Raw genomic sequence first — 24080 nt, 5'->3', positions numbered from 1 at the left:
TAAAGCTCTCTCTTGGAAGTCGCTTTGGATAAAAGCGTCTGCTAAATGAATAAATGTAAATGTAAATGTAACACAATTCATGATCTACATAGAATAATTTTTCTAGACTGCCGGGAAACTGAGCCTTTATGTGGTATTACATTTCAGTTGAAAATATACAAATTATGTAATGGAGATTGAGCTATGCGAATGTGTAATGTTACGGTACTTCACTGTCAAATGTAATGTTGAATTTGAAGGGATTATGTTTAATGCATTGTTACGTGGTGATTTTAAACATCCACAGCCTGATTTTACCACTGCAGAGCAAGGGTGACAAGGAAATGAGTCTTGGCAAAAACAAAGGTCATCATAAATTTGATTTGAACCTTTTCACACAATGATATGTTCTATACTGGATAACGGCACTGTTGTAAACACTGCATGTATCTGATAACGTCGGACCAAATTGTTTGATCTTCGGTTTGTTTTTTAGTTCATGTATTTCAACGTGGAGACATGATTGACGACGTGCATGTTAAAAAACAAAGAATATCTACCACATTTCTTTTATAACTGATGAGAAACTTGTAGGCCTTTAGACTGTGGGCTTACAGAGTCCAGTTGCTGGCAATCTACCAATGGACTAATAGGGTTTTCCAGTAGCACACAGCTTTAGCACCTGTTATAGCGCTGAAACTACACTGGTCTACTGTTATTCAAACCACATGACCTCACTTATTGCTGAGTCACATTGAGGCTTTTGAATCGCATGCAGTTTAATGTCATACAGGCCGGAGTTCTGACTGAAACAGAACCCCTGTGACCCAGCACCTAAGAATAGCTGCTTGTTGATGTCGGATGACCCCTCTGAGATGCTGTGGGTCACTAAGACAAGCAGACACACATACAGACAGACTTACAAACCTAGAGTAGAAGCATCTTTGACAGACAGAAAAAACAGATAAGCCCTGGAGGATGAAAAGTAAATAAAAGACCCTCTATGAGTTAAAGGGATTTTTTCCAGAGGGTTTAGTCAGGAAAACAGCTCGAAGGGACGGAGTGATGCATTGTCGGAGCAGTAACCATGGAGATGACATAAGCATGAGAAAAGTCTATGGTAGACAAACGTACGCTAGAGAGCTCTTCCAGACCTTGGAGGGTTTCAGGGACTCCTCTCTACTCACTGACCTGACTCTGAGCACTGAGGATGGGCTGAGCTTCCAGGTTCACTCCCCTGTCCTGGCTGCTGTCAGCTCCCTGGTCCACCACAGTCTGCAGGACGGGGATGCAGAGTGGGAGAAGAGGGGAGGATCTGTTGATGGTGACACACAGAGAGAGGCGTCGATGGTTCTGGGTCCTGGGATGGACCGTGTAGGGCTGGCGGGGGTGCTGGAGTTTGCCTACACTGGGGTCATAGCAGCTTTGAACACAGGCAATGTGGTCCAGATACAGACTGCAGCTCAAGTACTGGGAGTTCCCAGAGTTCTGGAGCTCTGTAGAGAGGAAGAGGAGAAGATGAAGATAGGAGGACAGAAGAAGACAGAGGAGAGGAAAATCTCAGCTGCAGAACAGATGGAGATCAGTCTTCAGTCCATCAGACAGCTGTGGACACAGAGAGTAGGCTGTGATGTCGTACTGGGGGTGGATGGAACTTCTTTTCATGGTATGTATAATTTCTTCTTCATCTACATGTAGTGGTGAAAACAGTATATGGAATATTATGCAAATTGAGCACATTTAGCTGAAACAAACCAGAAATAAATCAATGTGTATTTCCTTCTGCTAGCTCACAGAGTTGTCCTGGCTGCCAGTAGTGCCTATTTCAGAGCAATGTTCACCAGTGGGATGAAGGAATCCCAGCAGTACTGTGTGACTCTTCCCTTCCTGTTGGCATCCGAGCTGGAGATCCTGATTGGTTGCTCGCACAGCGGGTCACTTTCTCTCAATTGGGACTGTGTCTTTGAGGTCGGCTGCACCGCCCTCCGGCTACAGTTCCAGGCCGCCTTTTCACTGTGCATCGACTTCCTGCAGCAGGAAATAGGCGTCCACTCCTGCCTGGACGTGGCGTCCTTCGCTGAGGCGTTTGGGATGGCGGATCTTCTCGAAACAGCCGACAACTTTGTCCTCCGGAACTTCAATAAGGTCTCAGTCACAGAGAAGTTCCGAGACTTGCCCTTTGAGAAGCTTCGTAAGTTCCTGAGAAGCCCCTACCTCTGTGTGTCTTCTGAACTTGTTGTATTTAAGGCAGTGGTGTCCTGGATCGATGTCAATCCCATGACCAGTCCTAGACTGATTAGAGAGCTGCTTAAAACGGTTCAGTTCCCTTTAATGACCTTCACAGACTTCAAAGAGATCAAAGCCATGAAGATATGGACTGATTGCAACTCTGTTTATCTCTTGAAGACTTTACTGAAAAAATTCTGGTCTTATCGCTTTGCCTCAGACAACCATTACAGGATCTACCTACCCACACAGACATTGGTCTTGGTAGGTGGAAACCAGTTCTGTGAGGATACACAGGTACATATTCCTAGCCGAGAGTTGTGGTTTGGTAATTCCCTGAGGAACCACATTGGCATTGTAAAGAGTGTGGAGTGGAGGAAGTTGGGAGAAATACCAGAGACACCCAGGGTTAGTCATGAGGTGGTGGTTCTTGAGGGGAAGTTGTACGTGGTCGGAGGCAGGAAGTTCTGGAACAGATCGGACGCCCTGAGTTCAGCCTGGCGGTGAGCTGAACAATCAAAGGTTTCATCTTTGAAGTTCAAACTTTCATTGACGTCAGCTTTGTCTCAATATTGTTTCTTCAATTCTGACTCTCATCAGGTATGACCCAGCTCCGAACGAATGGCAGAAGCTGGCCGACATGCAGGAGCCAAGGTTCTCCTTCTCTGTGGTTGCTGTGGATGGTGTGATATATGCCATAGGAGGAGACTTCGAATACCAGGCTAACTTGGACAGGGTGGAGCGCTACTGCCCAAAGACAGACTCCTGGAGGTGAGATGGAAGGGGAACTTTTTGACACATTGGTTTGAGGAAATGGTTCTTGATGAAATGGTTCTTGATGGAATCAAAAACCTTGTTTGTAAAGGGGTTTTAGGGCAATCTGACAGGGACAGACAAATACATATTAAATAGTCACAATTACAAATATTGTGACTTTAAGTATTTTAAGTTTGCATTAAAAAACATAACCTACCTTACTTTCAGCTCCTGCAAACCTCTGGACACGGCCTTGAGCGGCCACTCTGCCTCAGTGCTGGACGGCCAGATCTTCATCTCAGGAGGCTTCAACTGCAACTATGAGTGTCAAGTGTCCATGTTCCTCTACCACCCAGAGAGAGGAACCACCTACCTGGCTGACATGATCCAACCCCGGGCCTTACACTGCATGGAGACCCTCAATGACCGCCTGTACGTAACAGGTGGCATCACCGCTGACACCAAGAGGGGCTACTTTGACCAGCTGTCCTGTGAGGTGTACGACCCTGAGAGGGACTCCTGGAGCTCCATCTCCCCCCTGACCGTCCCTCACGTTGGCCCAGCCTCGGCAGTCCTGGAGGGGAAGCTGTACGTGCTGGGAGGGTACTGCCAGGAGGACTACAGGGAGTGCAAGCTGGTGCACCGCTATGATCCCAGCAGCCAGCGCTGGGAGAACATGGGCAGTATGCCTGGACCCAGCATCGCTTTACAAGCATGTGTGCTTCCCCTGCCGGCACATCTGAGACAATTACCAAAGTAAACCAGTGTAGTTCCACGCACCATTGGAATTAGAGGATTTTTTGGGCACTTTAATTTAACAGAAAAATGCTATTGTTAATTTTTGTATTTCAGAAACTCAGAAAGAAATCTATGTCAGCTCCAGTTAGCATGTTGCTTATGGAGAGTATTGGGGATGGGCTCAATGTATTCAAAGCTCGGCATTTACCTGAGACAACATAGTTTGTAAGACTGATTTTGTTGTTTAGTTTTTTCTGGTATTCTACAAAGGGTGTTTTATAAATACTGTTGTTTGTCTTTAGTTTTTTAGTTTTTCAGCTACTAAAGTATATAAGTGGCAGTGACATTTATATAATTATAGATTATATATCTGCACTTGTTCAGATGTAACCACTTTAAACAAACAGCAAAGCCTACTTTAAATGTTGTGTTTATGCTAATTTTCTGTGAAATAAATACAATGATTGTACTTCATATTATTATTTTGTGCAGGTTTTTTGGGGGGGTTTGTTGAGAGAACTTCTATCTATACAGAAAAGATCTCTATATATGATTCTATTCTACAATAGTATGACGTAGTACTTGACTGAATCTGAATCTTGTACTGAAAGTGCCAGACTGAATCTGAATCTTGTACCAGAAGTGCCATCTCTGCTGCCCCACAGTGGCCTGCACTGCAGACTCTGCAGCTCCACCAGCATCACACTCAGGTCCCTCAGCTCAGCATGGCAGCTGGATGAGCAGGACATCATCCATCAAACTGTCTCACGATACACTGAGCCTCTGATGAACTGTTTTTTCCTTTTCTTTATTCTTTCTAGTAATTTGTTTGTTGGAAGGAGATGCTGGTGACAGTAGTCAGGGCTGCCAACTTTTCCAAAAACCTTGGAGTGAGGTATTTTGGGGGTCCAACCACAATTCCCCCAACCCCCCCCCCCCCCCCCCCCGTGGCGAGCTTTCACGGGCCCCCCCCCCCCAGCGGAGTTTTCAGGGCTGTTAGCGCGTCTATGTTGCTTCACTCCGTGAACCAGCGCCTCGTCCGTGTTACTGTTTACAACATTAACAGGGGTACTTGGTTGCCGTTGCCTTTTCCGCATGAGATATACAAGGTGTGGCGTGAGAGCGTGTGAAATGGTTGAAATGCGTGTGTCTCACGACCAATGCGTGAGTTGCCAGCCCTGCAGTAGTGTGTAAATGATTGCGGCTTACCACATGAAACTTTTACATATTAGTTTTTAATGTCAAATAGGTAAAGTAGAAGCCTGAAACAGAAGCTAGTGAAAAGGCCATGCAGTTGCCGCTTCAGTCGCTGCATGCAGTTTACTGTCATACAGGCCGGAGTTCTGACTGAAACAGAACCCCTGTGACCCAGCACCTAAGAATAGCTGCTTGTTGATGTCGATGTTTATATGAGATGCTGTGGGGCACTAAGACAGGCAGAAAGACAGACAGACAGACAGGCAGGCAGACAGGCAGACACACAGACAGACTGACACACAGTAGAGGCATCAGAGACAGACAGATAAGCCCTGGAGGATGAAATGTAAATAAGAGACCCTCTATGAGTGAAATGGATTTTTACCAGAGGGTTTAGTCGGGAAAAGAGCTTGAATTGACGGAGCAGTAACCATGGAGATGACACGAGGACGCCTGCCCGAGGAATGGGAGGAGCGCTGGAGGGGAGAGAAGGAGCAAAGAAGAAGAGCGATGAAGGAGAGAGGAGAGATGTTAGCGGAGGACGACCCAGAGCTGCGGAGGATCGTCGCTTACAACGACACCAGGATGGGTTTGAGACGGAGGGACGGCGAGGATGGAAGAAAGATGAAGAAGAAGAACAGCCGAGCGTCAAGACGGGAGGGAAAAGAAGAGGAGGAGGAGGAGCGGTGGAATGAGAAGGAGGAAGGTTCAGAAGAGGAGGAGAACATCTCCACTTACAGCCAAGACACACATGCAAGAGAGCTGTTCCAGACCTTGGAGGAGTTCAGGGACTCCTCTCTATTCACTGACCTGACTCTGAGCACTGAGGATGGGCTGAGCTTCCAGGTTCACTCCCCTGTCCTGGCTGCTGTCAGCTCGCTGGTCCACCACAGTCTGCAGGACGGGGATGCAGAGTGGGAGAAGAGGGGAGGATCTGTTAACATGAACAGACAGAGACAGGTGTCGATGTTTCTGGGTCCTGGGGTGGACCGTGTAGGGCTGGCGGGGGTGCTGGAGTTTGCCTACACTGGGGTCATAGCAGTTTTGCACACAGGCAATGTGGTCCAGATCCAGACTGCAGCTCAAGTACTGGGAGTTCCCAGAGTTCTGGACCTCTGTAGAGAGGAAGAGGAGAAGATGAAGATAGGAGGACAGAAGAAGACAGAGGAGAGGAAGATCTCAGCTGCAGAACAGATGGAGATCAGTCTTCAGTCCATCAGACAGCTGTGGACACAGAGAGTAGGCTGTGATGTCGTACTGGATGTGGATGGGACTCCATTTTATGGTAGGTACAATTTTTATAGTTTCACTAAAGTGTACTGTGAAACAAGAAGTACTTATGGAGTCTTACCATGCAATGAAGATGAATCTAAAACAAATACAATTGTATTTCCTCCTGCTAGCTCACAGAGTTGTCCTGGCTGCCAGTAGTGACTACTTCAGAGCAATGTTCACCAGTGGGATGAAAGAATCCCAGCAGTACTGTGTGACTCTCCCCTTCCTGGTGGCATCCGAGCTGGAGATCCTGATTGGCCACTCCTACAGCGGGTCCCTCCCCCTTAGCTGGGGGCATGTCTTTGAGATCAGCTGCACCGCCCTCCAGTTACAATTCCAGGCTGCCCTTTCGCTGTGTCTCAACTTCCTGCAACAGGAAATGGACGCCCGATCCTGCCTGGACGTGGCATCTTTCGCTGAGGCCTACGGGATGATGGAGCTTCTCGAGGTGGCTGATGACTTTGTCCTGAGGAACTTCCTGGACGTGGCGTCCACCGCCAAGTTCCTGGATCTACCTGCGGAGAAGCTCCTAGACTTCCTGCGCAGAGACGGACTCTGTGCTCCTTCGGAGCTGTGGGTCTTCCGGGCGGTGGTGTCGTGGGTGCAGGCCGATCAGGAGGCCAGGCTACCCCAGGCAAGGGAGCTTATGACCGGGGTGCGATTCCCCCTCATGACCTTCCGGGAGTTCAGGGAGGTGCGGGCAGTCAACCTGCGGATGGAGTGCAGCAGCGGAGGAGGTGAAGGAGGAGGTGGGGAGGAGGAGGTGGAACTCTATGGGTCAGCCCTGAGGGAGTTCAGTATCAGTCTGCCTGGGAGTCAGAACCGGTACCGGGTCCGGAAGCCCAGAGATGTCCTGGTTCTGGTGGGTGGGGACCAGCTGGACCTGGACACAGGTAGACGTGTTCCCAGTAAAGAGCTGTGGTTCGCCAACTCACTACGCAGCGGCACAGGGCTGGTGAAGGAGGTGGAGTGGAGGATTCTGGGAGAGATGCCTGAGAAGGCGAGGTTAAGACACGGGGTGGCGGTGCTGGGGGGGCAGCTCTATGTGGTCGGGGGGGGTGAATTCTACGCTAAAGACGACACACTGAAGTCAGCTTACAGGTAAAGGGGATCATCAAAATAAACTATTCTATACTGTACATTGTACAGTCAATGATGACATACGAAAGCAAAACGAAAAGGTATTTTATTAAAACTAAACTAAAACTTTCTTTTATTGACCTTGTTCTTTCATAAACACACTCATACAGGTATGACCCACAGCAGGGCAGTTGGCAGAGGCTTGCCGACATGCAGAATCATAGGAGTAACTTCTCATTGGTGGTTAGAGGAGAGAGACTCTATGCCATTGGAGGAGACAGAGACATCAATGCCAACATGGACACGGTGGAAGTCTACAGCCCTGAGTCAGACGCCTGGAGGTTTGTGTGTGTGGTGTACGGTGTGTGTGTGTGTGTGTGTGGTGTACGGTGTGTGTGTGTGTGGTGAGTGGAGGTGTGTGAGGTCGGAGGGTGTGGGGTGTGGTGAGCAGGTGTGTGGGGGGTGGGGAGGTGTGTGGGAGGGAGATTTGGAGGAGAGGGTGTGAATAATAATCTGACATTTCCAAATTTTCTAGCTTCTGTGTGTTTTCCTGTATACAGTATAAAGTAGTAGTTTCCAGGGAATTATACAGATGGTACTTCAGTGACATCTAGAGGTATGTGTAGGTATACAATATTATCCCTCCTTGTTCCTTATTGTCTGTTATTAAATCCCATCTCTTCTGTTCCACTAGCTCTTAACCTCCCTCTTCTCCAGCTTCTCCAGACATCTCCACCAGGCTCTGAGTGGATGCGCAGCCTCAGTGCTGGACGGTGAGATCTTCATCTCAGGAGGCTTCGACTGCCGCTACCAGTGTCTGGTGTCCATGTTCCTCTACCGCCCAGAGAGAGGAACCACCTACCTGGCCGACATGAACCTGGACAGGGCCCTGCACTGCATGGAGGTTCTGGGTCGCCACCTCTACGTGGTCGGAGGGGTGTGTAATTCTCAGAAGTTCTACGCCAGCCAGCTGTCCTGTGAGGTGTACGACCCTGAGAGGGACTCCTGGAGCTCCATCTCCCCCCTGACCGTCCCTCACGTTGGCCCAGCCTCGGCAGTCCTGGAGGGGAAGCTGTACGTGCTGGGAGGGTACTGCCAGGAGGACTACAGGGAGTGCAAGCTGGTGCACCGCTATGATCCCAGCAGCCAGCGCTGGGAGAACATGGGCAGTATGCCTGGACCCAACACTGACATACGAGCCTGTGTTCTCCACCTGCCCCAACACCTAAGACTGTGACCGTGATCTTTCTGAAACATTAATATAAACTTCAACTATGAATTCAATTGATATGCTGAATTAAAAGGATTTGCTTCACTAAAGCTGCAGTACTTTGGACAGAACAACAAATCTTCTCTATTTAATACTGATTAGCATCTACTGTATCATGTATAAATAAGTCCACACATGAATAACAAAGACATCTTATAGGTAAGACAGAGTAACAAACCTTATAAACAGGTAGTTTGTAGGCTACTTCGAACAGTTGATGCCTCAAGCCACAGAACTTGATGGAGAGTGAAGCTTCGCTTAAATTATTTTAAATCATATATCATACGTTTATGAATTTTCATAGTTTGGAAAAATGACCATATTTTATGACATATTTGTATTTTATTGAGTATGAATGCAAGACAATGAGGAAATGTTGATGGTAATCTCTTTAAAAGTAGTAAATACTGTTATGTGGTGGGATTCTTAGCTCCTAGCGAGGGGTTCTCATTTTTACGCTTAGGTCACTTCCCGTCCTACTTTCTGTCTCCCAATGGGTACAGCAGAAATCCGCTGAAGGTAGTGTGTCCGTTCATGTTGTCGAACACTCTGGCGTTCTGCCACAGTTCCACTGAGACCTTCTCGTCGGCCTTCAGCTCGAGCACCACCGCGTTGCTTCCTCCGTCACTAGAGTCCGAGGACACGTGATCGTAGGTGGACACCACGCGAACCCCACCTTTCATCAAGACGGCGCCGACCAGGTGGGTGTTGTAGCCGAAGGTGCTAAAGGTAAAGTAGTACAGGCCCTCTACTGGCGCTTTGAAGAAACCTGGCGAGTCAGGGAGAGGGAGTTCAAGTGAGAAACAAGCTATTGCTAGCTGACTATATGCAAAAACAAACTAATGCTAGCTACAAGCTAAACTTAGCTGATTACAAAACAGAAATAAGTTAATGCTAGCTGATTGAATACAGATAATGAGATGCATTCCCTCTTCATCTCTATTTCAGACACACCCACATAAACACGTTCTAATAATATGACCATACCTGTATGTTGGTCATAACCGTTGCCTATGTTTGAGAAAACTCTTTTGAAGATGAGGGTCGTGTCGCTGCACGGCCCTTTGTAGATCTCCCCGAAGTTGGACAAAGACGCAGAGAAGGCCACCTGTGGACGCTCTGAGAACACACAAGGAACACGGTTACACAATACTGAGGTTGGTATGCATTTTCAAGTCCGCTGCGTTTCAGGTGCAGGGATACCCAAACATACAGAGCGGAAGGCGACGCGAAGGCTCACTTTTAGAACCACTGTTTCTCAGCTTTTCAACTTCATCCTCTGTTGCGTTGAGTCGATGTGTGATTTCTGCAATCGTAAGGAAGAGAGAAAACGATGAACCCATGTCCATGCAGAAAGTCAAGTATATTATCCTGTAGACATAACATTTGGATTGTTTTTTTTTCTTTTAACGATGAAGGTCACCTGTTTTTATCAGCACTGAAAATAACATACCCTCGTTCTCTTTCTCCAGTCTGTCCACTTTGGCTTTCTGCCCCTCCAGTTCCTTCTCTGTGTGGTTCAGTCGAGCCTCCAAGTCTTTCAAACCTTGTAATTTAGCTCTGATGTCATCCAACTCTGTCCCGATGTCCAGATCACCCCTCTGGCCCTGCACAGTCCCCAGTGACAAGCAGCCCGACAAGGCCAACAGAACAACTATGCTACCCACCATTTTGTTTGACTATTGTCTGTCTGAGTCTATATCCCTGGTGCCCTGGTTTGCTTGCAGTATGCAGCTGGTCAACCCGAACACAGTTTATATTCTGTTGTGTTTCAGGGGGAGGTGGAGGTGTAGGGGGAGGAGTGGGTTTGACTCAAGACTCAAGTCTGGACATGTTTGTTCTGGGAAAATCCTATGAATGTTAATTCCAGTAAAACATGTCGACTCAACACTGAATGACATGACATTAATTCTACATGCCAAGGGCGCTTATTATGTGAACAGAAACAGACATTTTTCAGAGAGTGAATGAATGAGTTAGGCTCAAATTCAACATTCAAGAATATGTATTTTTATTGTACTATACGTTAACTCTACCTACGCTGTATGGATGCATTGACTGTTTTCAGTGGATCATACATTCACTTTGGTCTAAAAAAGGGTTAATTCCCCTCCAGGTACTTAGTGAAGTGTAAAGACAGATTTGTCATGGTAACGCCTTCTGGGACATTCTATGTGTTGTCAGGCTGATCATCTCACATGCTTAAAGTAACGATGACACAGTATGAGTGTAATGGAACATTCAGACCAAATACATCTGTATTTGCTTACACTTTGTCTTGTACGTAATATATCATATAAAATACGTAAGCCTCATTTGAATTCCATTACGTCAGGGTCACAGTCTTAGGTGTTGGGGCAGGTGGAGAACACAGGCTTGTGTGTTGCGGTGCACCTTGTCATGACCTTGACCTCACGGTCCCTCTTCCCCCGGGCCCGCTCTCCTCTTCCTCATCTGCACTACTCGGTTCCTCCCACCCGTCACAAACACACAAGCTCTCTCTTCTCCTCCTCCACTTCCTCTCTCTTCTCCTCCTACACTTCCTCTCTCTTCTCCTCCTCCACTTCCTCTCTCTTCTCCTCCACTTCCTCTCTCTTCTCCTCCTCCACTTCCTCTCTCTTCTCCTCCTCCACTTTCTCTCTCTTCTCCTCCTCCACTTCATCTCCTTCTCCTCCTCCACTTCCTCTCTCTTCTCCTCCTCCACTTCCTCTCTCTTCTCCTCCTCCACTTCCTCTCTCTTCTCCCTCCTCCACTTCCTCTCTCTTCTCCTCCACTTCCTCTCTCTTCTCCCTCCTCCACTTCCTCTCTCTTCTCCTCCACTTCCTCTCTCTTCTCCTCCTCCACTTCCTCTCTCTTCTCCTCCTCCACTTTCTCTCTCTTCTCCTCCTCCACTTCCTCTCTCTTCTCCCTCCTCCACTTCCTCTCTCTTCTCCTCCTCCACTTCCTCTCTCTTCTCCCTCGACCACTTCCTCTCTCTTCTTCCCCTTCCACTTCCTCTCTCTTCTCCCTCCTCCACTTCCTCTCTCTTCTCCTCCACTTCCCCTCTCTTCTCCTCCTCCACTTCCTCTCTCTTCTCCTCCTCCACTTCCTCTCCTTCTCCCTCCTCCACTTCCTCTCTCTTCTACTCCTCCACTTCCTCTCTCTTCTCCTCCACTTCCTCTCCTTCTCCCTCCTCCACTTCCTCTCCTTCTCCCTCCTCCACTTCCTCTCTCTTCTCCTCCTCCACTTCCTCTCTCTTCACCTCCTCCACTTCCTCTCCTTTTCCCTCCTCCATGGTTCTAAAGCTGTCTGTAGACACGGCTCAGCTACAGCCATGACGACTCTTAACAACAACAACAAGAATGAGAACAAGCTAAAACAACACAACAGCTTTAATCTCCTCTTCTGCCACTCTACATTTAAACTGACATGCGCGTGAAAAGACTCAAGCCACTTACTTCTAACTGAATAAAGAGTAAAGAGATTCAATGGAAACATACATTGTTTTATGTGGACATCTCTAGAGGTGTCCCTTTGCCATCCTATGGAGTGTGATGTTATTTTACATGGGGTTGGCCAAAAACGTTTACTTGTTTCACTATGGTTAAAATGCTACATAAAAATAAAGACACCTATAGGATAAAGACACTTTCAGTTCATTAAATTGCATAAAATCCTCCAAGTTATGTGTGTGTGTCTTTGTGTGTGTCTGTGTGTGTGTTTGTGAGTGTGTGTCTGTGTGTGTGTCTGTGTGTGTCTGTGAGTGTGTGTGTGTCTGTGTGTCTGTGTCCTTGAGCATCTTCTGTGTCATACGTCTGTGTGCATGTGAGTCTGTGTGTGCATGTCAGTGTGTGTGTGTGCATGTCAGTGTGTGTGTGTGCCAGTCTGCGCGTGTGTGCGTGTTATATGTGTATACATGAGTGCATTTCCTGACATGTCGGTTCATGAATATGTACCTGTCTTTGTGTGTAAAAAACGACCTCAACCCAAACACGTACACTGTCATGACAACAAAACGCCAGTAAACAGACTGTCAACAGTGACTCAGATCAGACTCAGATCATGAGTTCAGCTCCAGGTCCCAAGGAGGACCCTTCACCCTGTCCTCACTGCAGAGTAGACAGCATCCAGGGAGGACCCCTCACCCTGTCCTCACTGCAGAGTAGACAGCATCCAGGGAGGACCCCTCACCCTGTCCTCACTGCAGAGTAGACAGCATCCAGGGAGGACCCCTCACCCTGTCCTCACTGCAGAGTAGACAGCATCCAGGGAGGACCCCTCACCCTGTCCTCACTGCAGAGTAGACAGCATCCGGCTCCCTGGTGGTCAACATGTCTGGAGGACAGAGAGCTGATTAACAAGAATATATTTGTTATAGACGGTTAAAATAATATAATAGTAGTAGTCTTTGTTTTTCCCAGTATATGAATCTTCTCTGTTACCTCCCTAAGTTGTGATAGGGTAGGTGTTTATCTCTCTCATCATCTCTCTCTCATTCATTCACTCACTTTATTCACCCATTCACAACTCTCACTGTCAGGGATGAGAGGGTTGTAAAGGAGAGAACTGAGGGGTAATCACCTGATTTCTTGGCTTTCTTGCCCTTTAAGTCAATCTGGGCATAGGTCACGTCATCTGCTCCAGCGCCACCTACAGACCATCACAGGAAACAAAACACTCACTCTCAGCCATGGGCCACGATATGATTGGCTAAAAGACTCTGGAGCTGGGACAACTACTCTAGACTGGTCTTTGATATGTACTTGATAAAGTGGTGTTTGCATTATATTTCTACACTTTGCTTGTCTATTGTATATCACGTCTCCATGGTGATATAATTATGTCCGACAAACTGCAGCATACCGAGACACTTGCATCTAACTCCACTACTCAGGAAAACCACTGTGGCGACAGGAGGATATGACATCACTATTTCCACGTTCTGTGTATGGCAGTGAAAATGACATTGCGTAAACGCACAGGATTTCTTAGTGTCCTGTTTCTGCCTTCTGTTGAGAAAATGGAGGACAGCCTTACCAGAGGGAGGTCCTGTGCCACCTTGGAATAAATGGTGTCTTCCTCTGATTCTGCTTGCTTTCCTAAAGAGCAACATAAACATGTAAAAAACAAACTGTCCTTTTAAACAAGAAGCTACGTGTTATACATACACTATAGACCATCAGGTGTATGTGATGCTTAAAAGGTAGATCATTGGCAAACTGTATTAGACTGCTTGTTAACAGTGATACTAGCACCTGTATGAAACAGCTGATTACAATCACCTGTCTTTCTCTTGGGTTTTTTCATCTTTTTGAGCTCAATCTGGGCGTAGGTCACGTCACTTGGTCCAGCCTCCACACCTTGAGCATGAACAGCACACACAGACCACAGTGACTCTGCTGTGAAACTAGGACAGGATTCGTACATGATACTCATGACAACTAACACATAGATGACGCTTTGTGACAGGATCGTTACTGGAGGAGTCCACTCCTCCCAGTGTGACGCCTCTCATCTTCATGTCAAATGTTCCACACAGTCTTCCGTAGCGTTTCCAATGTTTAAAATGATTCATAATGTCGTGCCCCGTTCTCCTGGAGGATGCCTGGTCTGTCCTGGCAGTGAGGTACCAGTAGGACAAGACCATCTACTAGGTATCACATCATCATACTGTCCTGGCAGTGTGGTACCAGTAGGACTAGACCATCTACTAGGTATCACATCATCATACTGATTATATCTCACATTGATGGACTTGTGTGTGTTGTGTTTATGTTGTGTATTTATGTTGTTACAACAACAAGTGTGTAATATGTTGTCGAGGCCATCTGCTGGTCGGTAGGGAGAGAGTTAGAGATACGCATCGAGGAATATCTATTCTTGAATGATAATTGTTTCTTTTTGTGGAATCTTAAACACTGCATTCTGCATTACGTATGTAGAGAGAATATGATTGGCTAAGACTGACCTTGCCTATGCTCCAGAGGGGCGTTTCCAGCAGGAGCTTGGTTCTGATTGGCTATCTGGACCCCATCTAAGACAAGATTGGTGCTCTGTGACTGGGAGGATCTATAAACAAAATGATTAGTATAAGAGGTGAGGATTACCACCAACGTCACATTATAAGGCAGACTATAAAAAACATCCCTATAGATATTATGCTTTCCTGGTTTCTTTTCTTTTGAGTCTTAATGTCTAACTTGATAACCCAACTATGTAGGGTACAAAGTTTAGTCTACAAATGTAATCTCTCTGTCAGCTGTGATGGTTGAGAGAGATGGGTGGTTTACTCACATAGATGCCACACTAGACTGAGCACCTGCAACACAAAACATATACAACGCTTCAATTACAGACTTTCTAAATTATATTGATGCGGTTAAAAATGAGGTTGTGTATTTAATCACTGGACCAGGAAGAGGAGGAAGATGTTTTATCAACGTTCTCACCTTTGAACTTTCGCCAGCCTAGTAACAGCAGTATGAGGAGAAACAGTAAAACACCAGTCACAACCAGACCCTCCATCAATCCTGAAGAGGAGAGAAGAGCACCTGGAGAGACATACACAAACCTCATTAATGCTGGAGAGACATACACAATCCCTCACTAATGCTGGAGAGACATACACAATCCCTCACTAATAATGGAGAGATATGCACAATCCCTCACTAATGCTGGAGACATATGCACAATCCCTCACTAATGCTGGAGAGACGTACAGAAACATTATACTTGAACGCACCATGTACTGTGATGTTGACAGCATTACTGTACTCTCCTGAGCCAGACTCACACCAGAACACTCCACTGTGCCCTACGTTTAAGGACCTGATGATGCAGGTGGATCCTGTGGTTGATCCCTTGACAGAGGAGCACACAGTATACAGCTCACTGCCTGTGTACCTCCTCAGTGTCCATCCAGTAGAGTTCCCCTTCAGCTCACAACTCAGAGAGACAGACTCAGACACGAGGTGTTGAGATCTGTTGGTGCTTACACTGAGAGACACTGAGGAAATCTGATCTAAAGGAGACAGAGAGAATCCATTTGAGAATCGAATACAGCCCAGTCAGACAGACAAACACACACAAACACAGAAGCATGAACTGACCTCCAGACCAGTGAAACTGTGGATTACTGTAGTCAGAGTAGTAGACTGTCTCTCCTCTCCCAGCTCTACACATATATCCTGCTGTGTGAGAGGGAGCAGCTAGCTGCAGAGTGGAGGAGTTCCCTGTAGTCTGCTCACGGTCAGAGAGGAGCTCTACAGAGTAGGGCTGGTCTGGTAGAGAGGGAGCAGCTCTGTAGAAGAAGAAGCTCCAGCCTGTAGATGAGTCTCCAACCTCACAGCTCAGAGTCACTGAGTCTCCAGGATTCAGCCACGAGGGAGACACTCTCAGGACAGGCTGGGGACGATCTGGGAAAATACTGTTTGTTTAATGTGTTAAATACAACATACCTATTGTGTCATCATTGAAACCTTACCTACATTTGTGTCAGAGTTTAACCATGTCTTTATCTCTTTACCCGTTATCTGGTTTTCTATTATTTTGTCCTTTTTTTGTCTCATAACCAGTACAACTTTGATATAAAAAAAACAAGGACATACTTTTCCCCACCATCTACACAAAGACAATCTGGACTTTTCATGACAAAATACTCACAATTCACAAGAACATTGCACACACACACACACACACAGATACACACACGCACCACCACCAACAATTACCTTTCACTGTGATATTGAAGGAATCACTATTTGTTGAGAAATGTGATATAAAACCTAAATTAATTGATCTGAGGAAGGTGAGCTTACATACCTGTTACAGTCAGCATCACTTCATCACTCCAGTCAGAATACTTCTCATGACTTGTGTCTTTACCAACACAGGTGTATGCACCTCTGTGGAACTCCTCAACAGATTCAATCTTAAGTTCAGACTCTGAACTGCCGATGTCTACATCATCCCTCTTAAAAAAGTACCGCCATTCAGTGTTGTTCTCTCCTCCCTGTATCTGACATCTGAGAGTGAGTCTCTCTCCTGTAAATATCTGCTGCAGGTCAGGATGCAGGGTCACCACAGCCTTCGATCTCTCTACACAAACACACACAACACTGCTCTGTCACCCTATCACTCCATCAAGACTTGTCAGACTGTGTACAGACAATCTCCACCAATGTCCTGTAAAGAGCTGAGTGTATGAACTCACCAGGTATATTCATTAACAGTTTAATTTTATTTGACAAGGAAGAGAAGTTTCAGTAGCCAAGGAAGAAAGGAAAGTTTCAGGGGCAGTCAGATATAGAAGTTCATTATTGGTGTGATCCAGTATCGTACTGTACGGCACTTTACTGTGTTTCAACCAACCTTGAGTGTTTCCAGAGATGAGGAGAGCACTCAGCACTACAACCAAGTCAGAGAGAAGCATCTCATTAGGTCAAATAAATGTTTTAAAATCAACGTAACAATGAATGAACCCCCCTTCAACACACACACATAAATCACACTCACACACGAACATACAAACATGCATACAAACATAGACACACACACAGACATGCCCCGTGTGTCTACACACACATGTTGAGTACATAATAACAGAGTAGAATGTGGGTACTCACAGAGCAGCACACAAGGTGAGGTGAGCCCCATCCTCTCCTGCTATCTAGTGTGAGAGTCTCTGAACCACAAAGTTTATTCTGATCAGAACACTTCCACTTCCTACAAACTGAGGCAACACACTTCTCTGCTGCTAGAAATACAGAAGGAGAGAACGGGGAGGGGGAGGGTAAAAGAGAGAGAAAGAGAGAAAGAGAGAGATGAACAGAGAATGGAGAGATAAACATAGAAAAAGAGTTACAATGTAAGAAAATGAGAGAGAAACTACAGGGACTGTGCCATAAACCTTTGAGGCTACAGTATGACGTCATGAAAATAAATAAAATAATGAATTTAAAGTTCTTAAATCAAGTTGGCCAACTCAGTAGTTCCTTCCTCTTTACAGTAAAACTGGACGGAGAGAGAACTCAGAAAAGAAGGAAAATTAAGAAATCTTTCAACTTTTCAATATTTCTCAATCAACTTAAACGTTGTGTCAGGATGTGATTCTATTTGCGTCTCTTTCAGCTTTAATGTTTATTTGTAGGTGTGTCATCCTCACGTGACAAAAAACTGCCCTTCAAAATGTGCCCAGCATTTGTTACTGTAACGCTTCACTTACACATGTGTTTGTTATGTTTGTGTGTGTACTTCCTGTGTTCAGGTAATGAGGTCCCCATTCTCTTCATGTGAGTGTGCAGCAGGAACCCACATTTGCAACATCGCTTGATGTTGTTGAGAAGTACTTTAACAGAAATGTTTTGAAACTGTAAGGAAATTACATAACTTAATGGAGTTAGATTAACTGAAGTTCGGGAGTTAGATAGCTCACCAAGACTCCTCCTTCACTCCAATCAACTCATACGCATCAGCCCTGTTAAAGCACGGAGGAATGCGACCAAACTCCTCGTTTTCAATTACGAGTTCTGCATAAAGTCTCTTCCGTTCCTCTGGCCCTTACATTACATTTACATTTAGTCATTTAGCAGACGCTCTTATCCAGAGCGACCTACAGTAAGTACAGGGACATTCCCCCCGAGGCAAGTAGGGTGAAGTGCCTTGCCCAAGGACACGACGTCATTTCGCACGGCCGGGAATCGAACTGGCAACCTTCAGATTACTAGCCCGATTCCCTCACCGTTCAGCCACCTGACTGCCTTGTGCTAGCATGTTCTTGGTGTGCGTGCTCCCGCTTCCAGTTCCGTATCGACTCGTCGTCTCGTCTCCCGGCTCTAAGGACGTTCTGGACCTGATCCCGTAGAACGATGAGTCTCCCTCCCGGCCGGCGAGGCGGTCCCGTCCCCGGTGTTCCGTCCGCGTCCCTGAGACCCCGGCTCGCTCCCCGTTTGGTGCAGCTCCGGGCTCCTCCGTCTCCCTGGGTCCCACAGCTCCGCCTGCTGTTCCGTCCTCCACGTTCTCCGACTCCGGGGCCTTCTGCTCAGGCTTGCCCCTGCCTGCCCCGCGGCCTCCTCTGCTTCCAGGCCTTCCCCCGTGTCTCCCTCCCTCCGGGCAGCCATCCTCCAGGGTGATTACGGGGACCTGGCCGACCTTCTCCTCCCCTCCCAGGTCTCAGCCCCCCGCACCATCGTTGGGTCCTGTGGCCCCGTCCTGCTCCTCCACCCTGACCCCGCCCGGCGACGGGAGCTCACGGCAGCCGAGTTCTCTTACGCGTTCTCCCTGTCCCGGGACGTCGTCTGTTCCTCCTTCCCCAGGCGCCGGGCTGAGCTGGACGACTACCTCTCCCTCATCCCTCAGAAGGATCTCATGAAGGATTTAGGGTGTTTTCTCTGATGATAAACATAGTGGCGGGTCATTTTTTACCCCTAAGACAACACAAGGGGTTAATGAGATTAGACAGTGCTCTCTATGAGGTTTCTAAGGATAATGAAAGCTTCCTTATGTTCACAAGGTCTATCAGATAATGTGCTATGCTGTCAGTAGTCTAGTTAACCCACCTGTAATACATACAGTATTTATGGGTACATAAATAGTACCTTATTCATTGATGATATGTTTCTCCCATTAGATCACAACCTTTCTTAGCACATCATCATGTGCTAAGAAAGGTTGTGCCCCCAAACTATAACATGGGCTCATTCCTCAGCTGTTCCGGCCCACAAACCAAGACATCCCATGACCTTGCCAGGGCTCCTCTCAAAGCATTCTGGGACTTGTGACAGAAAGATCAGGCGGTTGGGTTTTACACAAGACACCAGCAGGATTTCATTCCTCCCCCTCTGCGAAACGCTGGGGAATCTTGACCGAGGAGCGGCAGAATAAGAAGAATGTGTCAGTGAGGTGGGGGTGTGAAGTGCAAAAGAGAGAAGATTTACGTCTCCCTCTCCCCCTCCCCCTCCCCCTCCCCCTCCCCCTCCCCCCCCCCCCCTCTCTCTCTCTCTCTCTCTCTCTCTCTCTCTCTCTCCCTCCCTCCCTCCCTCCCTCCCTCCCTCCCTCCCTCCCTCCCTCCCTCCCTCCCTCCCTCCCTCCCTCCCTCCCTCTCCATCTCCCTCTCTCCCTCTCTCTCTCCCTCTCTCTCTCTCTCTCTCTCTCTCTCTCTCTCTCTCTCTCCCTCCCTCTCCATCTCCATCTCCCTCTCTCCCTCTCTCTCTCTCTCTCTCTCTTTCTCTCTCTCTCTCTCTCTCTCTCTCTCTCTCTCTCGGTTGACCAGCGGGCGCTTCTTACTGTATTTGAACCTTCTGACTGTAACTCGACCCCACATGTCACTCAGTTGAAGCTTATCATAACGATGCCACTGGGATGCCTGTCCCAAAGGGAAATAAAAACAGAGAGGCCAGCCAGGCTGGGGTCTTAAAATACTTTTTTAGAACACAGGTTTATTGTTGGCCCAAATGTTTTGCACAGTTTACAGTCTAAAGCAGAAGCCTAACCTTTCTCAACTGAATATCAGCTCAACATGCATTTTATTTCATCTGTTAATGGGATGGAAATGTGTAAATGCCACTTGTATACTTTAGTAACTGGACAAAAAACAAACAAAACCCCTTGTAGAATACCAGAAAAAACTAAACTTTTACAAACTATGTTGTCTCAGGTAAATGCCGAGCTTTGAATACATTGAGCCCATCCCCAATACTTTCCATAAGCAACATGCTAACTGGAGCTGACATAGATTTCTTTCTGAGTTTCTGAAATACAATCATGATCAATAGCATTTTTCTGTTAAATTAAAGTGCCCAAAAAATCCTCTAATTCCAATGGTGCGTGGAACTACACTGGTTTACTTTGGTAATTGTCTCAGATGTGCCGGCAGGGGAAGCACACTTGCTTGTAAAGCGATGCTGGGTCCAGGCATACTGCCCATGTTCTCCCAGCGCTGGCTGCTGGGATCATAGCGGTGCACCAGCTTGCACTCCCTGTAGTCCTCCTGGCAGTACCCTCCCAGCACGTACAGCTTCCCCTCCAGGACTGCCGAGGCTGGGCCAACGTGAGGGACGGTCAGGGGGGAGATGGAGCTCCAGGAGTCCCTCTCAGGGTCGTACACCTCACAGGACAGCTGGTCAAAGTAGCCCCTCTTGGTGTCAGCGGTGATGCCACCTGTTACGTACAGGCGGTCATTGAGGGTCTCCATGCAGTGTAAGGCCCGGGGTTGGATCATGTCAGCCAGGTAGGTGGTTCCTCTCTCTGGGTGGTAGAGGAACATGGACACTTGACACTCATAGTTGCAGTTGAAGCCTCCTGAGATGAAGATCTGGCCGTCCAGCACTGAGGCAGAGTGGCCGCTCAAGGCCGTGTCCAGAGGTTTGCAGGAGCTGAAAGTAAGGTAGGTTATGTTTTTTAATCTCTACTTAAAATATTTCAAGTTACAATATTTAGAATTGTGACTATTTAATATGTATTTGTCTGTCCCTGTCAGATTGCCCTAAAACCCCTTTACAAACAAGGTTTTTGATTCCATCAAGAACCATTTCCTCAAACCAATGTGTCAAAAAGTTCCCCTTCCATCTCACCTCCAGGAGTCTGTCTTTGGGCAGTAGCGCTCCACCCTGTCCAAGTTAGCCTGGTATTCGAAGTCTCCTCCTATGGCATATATCAAACCATCCACAGCAACCACAGAGAAGGAGCACCTTGGCTCCTGCATGTCGGCCAGCTTCTGCCATTCGTTCGGAGCTGGGTCATACCTGATGAGAGTCAGAATTGAAGAAACAATATTGAGACAAAGCTGACGTCAATGAAAGTTTGAACTTCAAAGATGAAACCCTTGATTGTTCAGCTCACCGCCAGGCTGAGCTCAGGACGTCCGATCTGTTCCAGAACTTCCTGCCTCCGACCACGTACAACTTCCCCTCAAGAACCACCACCTCATGACTAACCCTGGGTGTCTCTGGTATCTCTCCCAGCTTCCTCCACTCCACACTCTTCACAATGCCAATGTGGTTCCTCAGGGAATTACCAAACCACAACTCTCGGCTAGGAATATGTACCTGTGTATCCTCACAGAACTGGTTTCCACCTACCAAGACCAATGACTCTGTGGGTAGGTAGATCCTGTAATGGTTGTCTGAGGCAAAGCGATAGGACCAGAACTCTTTCAGTAAAGTCTTCAAGAGATAAACAGAGTTGCAATCAGTCCATATCTTCATGGCTTTGATCTCTTTGACATCTGGGAAGATCATTAAAGGGAACTGAACCGTTTTCAGCAGCTCTGTAGTCAGTTCAGGACTGGTCATGGGATTGACCTCGATCCAGGACACCACTGCCTTAAATACAACAAGTTCAGAAGACACACAGAGGTAGGGGCTTCTCAGGAACTTACGAAGCTTTTTAAAGGGCAAGTCTGGGAACTTCTCTGTGACTGAGACCTTATTGAAGTTCCGGAGGATGAAGTTGTCGGCTGTTTCGAGAAGATCCGCCATCCCAAACGCCTCAGCGAAGGACGCCACGTCCAGGCAGGAGTGGACGCCTATTTCCTGTTGCAGGAAGTCGATGCACAGTGAAAAGGCGGCCTGGAACTGTAGCCGGAGGGCGGTGCAGCCGACCTCAAAGACACAGTCCCAATTGAGAGAAAGTGACCCGCTGTGCGAGCAACCAATCAGGATCTCTAGCTCGGATGCCACCAGGAAGGGAAGAGTCACACAGTACTGCTGGGATTCCTTCATCCCACTGGTGAACATTGCTCTGAAATAGGCACTACTGGCAGCCAGGACAACTCTGTGAGCTAGCAGGAGGAAATACAAATTGATTTATTTCTGGTTTGTTTCAGCTAAATGTGCTGAATTTGCATAATACTCCATATACTGTTTTTACCACTACATATAGGTGAAGAAGACATTTTACATACCATGAAAATAAGTTCCATCCACTTCCAGAACTACATCACAGCCTACTCTCTGTGTCCACAGCTGTCTGATGGACTGAAGACTGATCTCCATCTGTTCTGCAGCTGAGATCTTCCTCTCCTCTGTCTTCTTCTGTCCTCCTATCTTCATCTTCTCCTCTTCCTCTCTACAGAGCTCCAGAACTCTGGGAACTCCCAGTACTTGAGCTGCAGTCTGTATCTGGACCACATTGCCTGCGTTCAGAGCTGCTATGACCCCAGTGTAGGCAAACTCCAGCACCCCCGCCAGCCCTACACGGTCCATCCCAGGACCCAGAACCATCGACGCCTCTCTCTGTGTGTCACCATCAACAGATCCTCCCCTCTTCTCCCACTCTGCATCCCCGTCCTGCAGACTGTGGTGGACCAGGGAGCTGACAGCAGCCAGGACAGGGGAGTGAACCTGGAAGCTCAGCCCATCCTCAGTGCTCAGAGTCAGGTCAGTGAGTAGAGAGGAGTCCCTGAAACCCTCCAAGGTCTGGAACAGCTCTCTTGCGTACGTTTGTCTGCCATAAACCTTTCTCATGCTTATGTCATAGTCGTCAGCTTCCTCTTCAACAGATTCATATATTATGATTTCCTGATCATCCTCCTCGTCATAATCACCCCACCCCTCTCCCTCCTCTTCGTCACTTCCCTCCTCTTCTTCCTCATCAGTACCCAGATCCCCCCACTCATTGACGAGGGACAAACTTTCTCCCCCCCCCCTTTTTCAGCCTTCCAGAATCATCTTCCGGCTGGCCCACCATTCCGTATGAACGCTACTCCCAGCCACATCCATGATGACAAGAGTCAACAGATTTTACATACTATTTTATTAGTTATAATATAACAAATTCGGAATAAGCATTCCTTCTTTCAGCTTTGTCTTTTCAGTATTTCACAAGTCGATCAAGGTGCAGAGACAATACAAATCCAACAAGTTAGTAACAAAACTGAGAGTCACTTACTTTGCACAGGTTCTTCAGACATAGACACAATGGAGAGGACACAATGACATCAGACCCTTTGTGGCTTTCATGTCCTACCTCTCCTGAAGCCACTCCTCTCATCTGTAAGACGATTCTTCTACTCTCCCCTTAGTGGCCCCCGGAACCCATGGAATTATCACACACGGGGTGGTTAAATATACTCCCACCTGATCCACATCAGCTGACGTTTTTAGATGTTTTATTGGTTGTTTTCTCACTGCAACGCTTTTTCACTCATTCGTGTGTCATTGACTTTCTAATATCATTCATCCTCTTCCAGTTGCTTGGGTGTCCGTGTAATGTTCCTTTTAACTTACATCTACACTTCCCCTCAGCAACTCCTCACCCTTTCATCAACAAGTCCTTGCCCTTTCATCAACAAGTCCTCACCCTTTCATCAACAACTCCTCACCTTTTCATCAACAAGTCCTCGCCCTTTCATCAACAAGTCCTCACCCTTTCATCAACAAGTCCTCACCCTTTCATCAACAAGTTCTCACCCTTTCATCAACAACTCTTCACCCTTTCATCAACAAGTCCTCACCCTTTCATCAACAAGTCCTCATCCTTTCATCAACAAGTCCTCACCCTTTCATCAACAACTCCTCACCCTTTAATGACACGTGTCCCTCCCCTCCGTTGTCAGTCTTCTCTTTGATGGTCACTGTTCTTT

The 24080-nt window shown here is 47.2% G+C and overlaps 6 protein-coding genes across 6 annotated transcripts in view; 2 read left to right on the top strand and 4 right to left on the bottom strand.

Moving 5' to 3' along the window:
* Positions 1 to 24080, bottom strand: part of LOC134009572 (mucin-2-like) — a 202174-nt gene that overhangs the window by 83605 nt on the left and 94489 nt on the right. The gene's annotated exons all lie outside the window — the stretch shown is intronic.
* On the top strand, positions 874 to 4178 carry LOC134009566 (kelch-like protein 33). Its single transcript, XM_062449101.1, has 4 exons — positions 874 to 1645; positions 1769 to 2708; positions 2806 to 2976; positions 3190 to 4178. Exons 1-4 carry the CDS (start codon positions 1045 to 1047, stop codon positions 3719 to 3721), a joined length of 2244 nt encoding a protein of 747 aa, XP_062305085.1. The 5' UTR covers positions 874 to 1044; the 3' UTR covers positions 3722 to 4178.
* si:ch211-63p21.8 (kelch-like protein 33) lies at positions 5167 to 8899 on the top strand. Its single transcript, XM_062449773.1, has 4 exons — positions 5167 to 6181; positions 6300 to 7272; positions 7422 to 7592; positions 7969 to 8899. Exons 1-4 carry the CDS (start codon positions 5329 to 5331, stop codon positions 8486 to 8488), a joined length of 2517 nt encoding a protein of 838 aa, XP_062305757.1. The 5' UTR covers positions 5167 to 5328; the 3' UTR covers positions 8489 to 8899.
* Positions 8896 to 10485, bottom strand: LOC134009974 (cerebellin-2-like). The gene is made up of 4 exons (XM_062449774.1): positions 9975 to 10485; positions 9762 to 9827; positions 9509 to 9640; positions 8896 to 9290 (listed from the first exon to the last, which is right to left on the bottom strand). Exons 1-4 carry the CDS (start codon positions 10189 to 10191, stop codon positions 8998 to 9000), a joined length of 708 nt encoding a protein of 235 aa, XP_062305758.1. The 5' UTR covers positions 10192 to 10485; the 3' UTR covers positions 8896 to 8997.
* On the bottom strand, positions 11804 to 17226 carry LOC134010086 (Fc receptor-like protein 4). The gene is made up of 11 exons (XM_062449954.1): positions 17125 to 17226; positions 16871 to 16906; positions 16322 to 16597; positions 15610 to 15915; positions 15176 to 15521; positions 15019 to 15030; positions 14469 to 14569; positions 13783 to 13860; positions 13538 to 13599; positions 13082 to 13150; positions 11804 to 12835 (listed from the first exon to the last, which is right to left on the bottom strand). Exons 1-10 carry the CDS (start codon positions 17153 to 17155, stop codon positions 13127 to 13129), a joined length of 1272 nt encoding a protein of 423 aa, XP_062305938.1. The 5' UTR covers positions 17156 to 17226; the 3' UTR covers positions 11804 to 12835; positions 13082 to 13126.
* On the bottom strand, positions 19937 to 23408 carry LOC134010085 (kelch-like protein 33). The gene is made up of 5 exons (XM_062449953.1): positions 23387 to 23408; positions 22401 to 22988; positions 21338 to 22277; positions 21070 to 21240; positions 19937 to 20871 (listed from the first exon to the last, which is right to left on the bottom strand). Exons 1-5 carry the CDS (start codon positions 23406 to 23408, stop codon positions 20340 to 20342), a joined length of 2253 nt encoding a protein of 750 aa, XP_062305937.1. The 3' UTR covers positions 19937 to 20339.

This window comes from Osmerus eperlanus, chromosome 23, assembly GCF_963692335.1.
Source record: "Osmerus eperlanus chromosome 23, fOsmEpe2.1, whole genome shotgun sequence".
NCBI classification, from domain to species: domain Eukaryota; kingdom Metazoa; phylum Chordata; class Actinopteri; order Osmeriformes; family Osmeridae; genus Osmerus; species Osmerus eperlanus.
Note: the sequence above shows the minus strand (reverse complement) of the source record. Positions and strands in the feature narration are given on the sequence as shown.

Coding starts and splice junctions, on each gene's coding strand:
- LOC134009974 (XM_062449774.1), bottom strand. CDS start 10,191: ATGGTGGGTAGCATAGTTGTTCTGTTGGCCTTGTCGGGCTGCTTGTCA. Junction 9,828..9,974: donor ACTGGAGAAAGAGAACGAGG/GTATGTTATTTT, acceptor TTACGATTGCAG/AAATCACACATCGACTCAAC. Junction 9,641..9,761: donor GAGAAACAGTGGTTCTAAAA/GTGAGCCTTCGC, acceptor GTGTGTTCTCAG/AGCGTCCACAGGTGGCCTTC.
- LOC134010086 (XM_062449954.1), bottom strand. CDS start 17,155: ATGGGGCTCACCTCACCTTGTGTGCTGCTCT. Junction 16,598..16,870: donor CATCTCTGGAAACACTCAAG/GTTGGTTGAAAC, acceptor GTGTTTGTGTAG/AGAGATCGAAGGCTGTGGTG. Junction 15,522..15,609: donor ACAGTTTCACTGGTCTGGAG/GTCAGTTCATGC, acceptor TGTCTCCTTTAG/ATCAGATTTCCTCAGTGTCT.
- si:ch211-63p21.8 (XM_062449773.1), top strand. CDS start 5,329: ATGGAGATGACACGAGGACGCCTGCCCGAGGAATGGGAGGAGCGCTGG. Junction 7,273..7,421: donor ACACTGAAGTCAGCTTACAG/GTAAAGGGGATC, acceptor ACACTCATACAG/GTATGACCCACAGCAGGGCA. Junction 7,593..7,968: donor CCTGAGTCAGACGCCTGGAG/GTTTGTGTGTGT, acceptor CCTCTTCTCCAG/CTTCTCCAGACATCTCCACC.
- LOC134010085 (XM_062449953.1), bottom strand. CDS start 23,408: ATGTCTGAAGAACCTGTGCAAA. Junction 22,278..22,400: donor GGATGGAACTTATTTTCATG/GTATGTAAAATG, acceptor TCCTCCTGCTAG/CTCACAGAGTTGTCCTGGCT. Junction 20,872..21,069: donor CCAAAGACAGACTCCTGGAG/GTGAGATGGAAG, acceptor CCTTACTTTCAG/CTCCTGCAAACCTCTGGACA.
- LOC134009566 (XM_062449101.1), top strand. CDS start 1,045: ATGCATTGTCGGAGCAGTAACCATGGAGATGACATAAGCATGAGAAAA. Junction 1,646..1,768: donor GGATGGAACTTCTTTTCATG/GTATGTATAATT, acceptor TCCTTCTGCTAG/CTCACAGAGTTGTCCTGGCT. Junction 2,709..2,805: donor GCCCTGAGTTCAGCCTGGCG/GTGAGCTGAACA, acceptor GACTCTCATCAG/GTATGACCCAGCTCCGAACG.